The sequence below is a fragment of the Sinocyclocheilus grahami genome, unplaced genomic scaffold (assembly GCF_001515645.1).
Source record: "Sinocyclocheilus grahami isolate Dianchi unplaced genomic scaffold, SAMN03320097.WGS_v1.1 scaffold4681.1, whole genome shotgun sequence".
NCBI classification, from domain to species: domain Eukaryota; kingdom Metazoa; phylum Chordata; class Actinopteri; order Cypriniformes; family Cyprinidae; genus Sinocyclocheilus; species Sinocyclocheilus grahami.
This window is the reverse complement of record NW_015509574.1, coordinates 6,511-9,864: the sequence shown is the minus strand read 5'-3', so window position 1 is coordinate 9,864 and position 3,354 is coordinate 6,511. Positions and strand designations below refer to the sequence as shown.

Here is a 3,354-nt window from a genome sequence, read left to right as displayed (position 1 = left end):
AAGAAAAAGACCGTTTTTCTTTTTTTTAGACTTGACCAAATTGGACCATGACAGCTAAATCAATATTTATATTAAATTGGTTCAAATGTGAGAATTGATGGAAACACAATCATTCGTTTGAAACAAAGTGAGTGACTCGTAAACTTACTGAGCAATCTGAACTATGACCTGCTGGTTAAAGAAAGTACAAAGAACAAGCTCTATATTTTCCAACAAACATATACAGTGCCGTGAAAAGGTTTTTGCCCCTTTCCTGTTTTGTTTATTTTTTTGCATATTTGTCACACTTAAAAGATTCAGATCATCAAACTAATTTTTATATTACACAAAGATAATGCAAGTAAATAACCTCTCTTATATTTCTAGCACTTACCTGTGAGTATCAGATGTGTTCACAAGGGTCTTTGAACGACTCAATATTCTGTTGTTTAAAGAGTTTGATGGTTTCAGGTGTTCATATTGTTGTTGATCAAGTTAGTTTCACTTTCTCTGAGTCTCTGACTGAACTACAGTGATGTCAGAGCTCCTCCTGTATTCACACATTTACATTCAGCCCTGTATTCGGTCTGTTGCTTCATGTGTGTCTGTTTGTATGTTTCTGTCAGCTCATGAAGAAGAGGTTTCAGCAGACTTGATTATTTGGCAACATTTGTGAAGAGTTTCCAGGTAAATCTAGCAGCAAAATGGCTCTATTAGCAACACTGAACACAGCGCTCTGCTGCCTCTGGTGGCGCTGCTGTGCCATTACATGCTGCATAATACACTTATACTGTATCTCTATCAAATATACTGTAAACACAGAGAAACGCTTCATAATTGCTGAGTTATTTATATAATTGAAATGAATAACACAGAAGACATTCTGAAGACTAAAATGTAAAACCAGTACAAAAGTATTTCTGAACAGAATAAAACTGTTTACTCCCAAGAGTGAAGGATTAGCATATTTACTGCTGTTTGTTCAGTCAGTCATCACTATTATTATTGTTCATAGTTACGCTTAGTATTAAAGTATCAACAGCACAATAAACCCATGAATGTTTATTAAAACAGTAAATAGGGTCATTCTGGATTTCATGCTGACATTAAATTTTATTACATTATTACAAGATTATTATTACAATATGAAGTAAGTGAAATAAAAAGTACACATGAATGATCAGAACTTAGGGATGAGCAAAATGCCTGCAGAATGCCAAATCTGTCTCCTGTAGACCAGCCTTTTATGCGGGATGTCTCAACTTTCAAACTTGCACAATTCTACTTTGATACATTTTCATTCTGTTATTTCACACTATTTGGGTTAATAGTTGTTAATAATTACATGGGATGATTATATGTTATGAAGCTTTGAATGAAGAAGAGTTAACACAGGTTACCTTATGGTTATGATACAGACACGATCAAATGGTTCGGCATATTAAATCATCTGATATAAAGCTATTAATCAAACTACCAAATCAACACGCACTCTCCACTATATGTTTGCAGTTAACATTTATTGCTTACAATGCCATCTTACAAAATGTGAGATTTAATTAATTAAATTAAAATATACATCACATTTTTAAACAAATACCTGATATTTAGGCTACATTTATTACTTAAACCAGTGGTTCTCAAACGTTTTACACCAAGTAGCACCTCAGAAAATATGTGGCTCTCCAAGCACCACCATAATGACCAACATTAAAATACAGCAGTGTATTAGGCCTAACTATTCAGCTGCAGCTCTGCACAGTTCAGAGACCAGGCGGCTTTATTCCTAATAAGAACATTTATTGTTGTCCTCCACTTTAACATTGTAAATACACAGTTTGAACATTAACACTGCACTGTGCTTACATACAGGTGAATACAAAACTTACATGATTTCATTAAAATGTGTTTTACCTAAAAGTTACTCTGAGTTGACTGAAGTTACTCCCGGATGAGTTTTTGGATCCAGCACACCTCGAGTAAGCAAGGTTTGGGTTCATCAACGGAGAGTTCAGGGTTTAGCAGATGGTACGTTAACCCTGTTTTCTGGAATACAGCCCTGCTCTTGTGATTGTCTGGCTTACTTTACAGTTTCATGACAAGTGGTTATTGTTATTGATAACTTTATGGGGAGGACACACTTATTACTGTGACTGGTTTACTTTAAAAAAGATTTAAAAGAATCATCTCTATTTTGTCCTGACAGCAGAAAAAAACTAAACAAAACACACAGTACACCTCTTTATATGGTTTAAATGTGTAAAATAGAACTTAATTCACTTATGTCTAATTCTATTGTATTTTTCTATAGTAAAATATCTATGATATATATCAAGGTATTACCATCTGATGTTTCACAGTAATATCACAGAACATTTTGTAACAGACAAACTGCCTTGATAACAATTTACAACAATTTATTGAGGCTACCATGTTTTTTTTTTTTAGATTTTAGAGGCAATTTCACTTTGTCAGGTGAAGTTGTGAAAAAAATGGCATGGATATTTATCAAAAATGTTACATAAATAATTTATTGAACAATTATTATATATTCATATTAACAATATGTAATTATAGCACAGATTAAAAAAAGATAAAAACTAGCAGCACATGATATTGTCAGATTTGTACTTGTAAGAATCATTATTTTAATCTTGAATTTCATATTAGGAGTGTAAATTCATTTATTATAACTGACAGGTGTGATGATCAGTGGGCTTGGGTTTTTACCTCCATAGTTTAAGGATGGGCTAAAAAATGGATAAAGTTTTTCAGTGAAAGACTGAGCGGTGAAAGAGTAGATATGAGAGCTGGACTCCACATCATAAAAGCAGACCAGACCCTCCTCATAATACACAAACACACCGACCCGCTGCGGCTTCACTCTCAGAGACAGAGAAACACGAGGATCATCACAGGCTTTATATTCATCTCCATTCCTCAGAACCACAGTCCAACATCCATTACTGGGTCTCAGTGCGATTGCTCCCTTCCTGTTAATGGATTCTCTGGCCACTCCTAAATCCCATTCAGTCTTTCCCTTCACCTGCACCTCAAAATAAAATCTCCCTGACGAGAATCCCTCCTTTCCCAAGACACAGGTACATGTATCAAATCTCTCTGGTTTGTCTGGGAGTTTCTGTCTAATGTCTCCATGTCTCACTTGTTTTCCATCATCAGACAGAATGAGATTAGGTTGAGCTGTATCAGGATCCAGAGTCACATCCACTGAGAAAACACAGAATATCCAACGTGATCTCATGATAATTCGTATGTATTTTATTTAACATGTGGTTCTATAAAACTTACATTTACTTACGTTTTTACAGGCATTAAAACGTACAATACTGACGTATTTCAGCATTTAAACATACA

General features: G+C 34.5%; 1 protein-coding gene across 1 annotated transcript in view; it reads right to left on the bottom strand.

Moving 5' to 3' along the window:
* Positions 1 to 1,979, bottom strand: part of LOC107576934 (tripartite motif-containing protein 29-like) — a gene marked incomplete at its 3' end in the record, with an annotated part of 6,628 nt that extends 4,649 nt beyond the window's left edge. Inside the window, exon 1 of the mRNA XM_016263054.1 lies at positions 1,905 to 1,979. Coding sequence (XP_016118540.1) covers positions 1,905 to 1,979 — 75 coding nt within the window. The remainder of the gene's footprint in view (positions 1 to 1,904) is intronic.
* Positions 1,980 to 3,354: the final 1,375 nt, after the last annotated feature.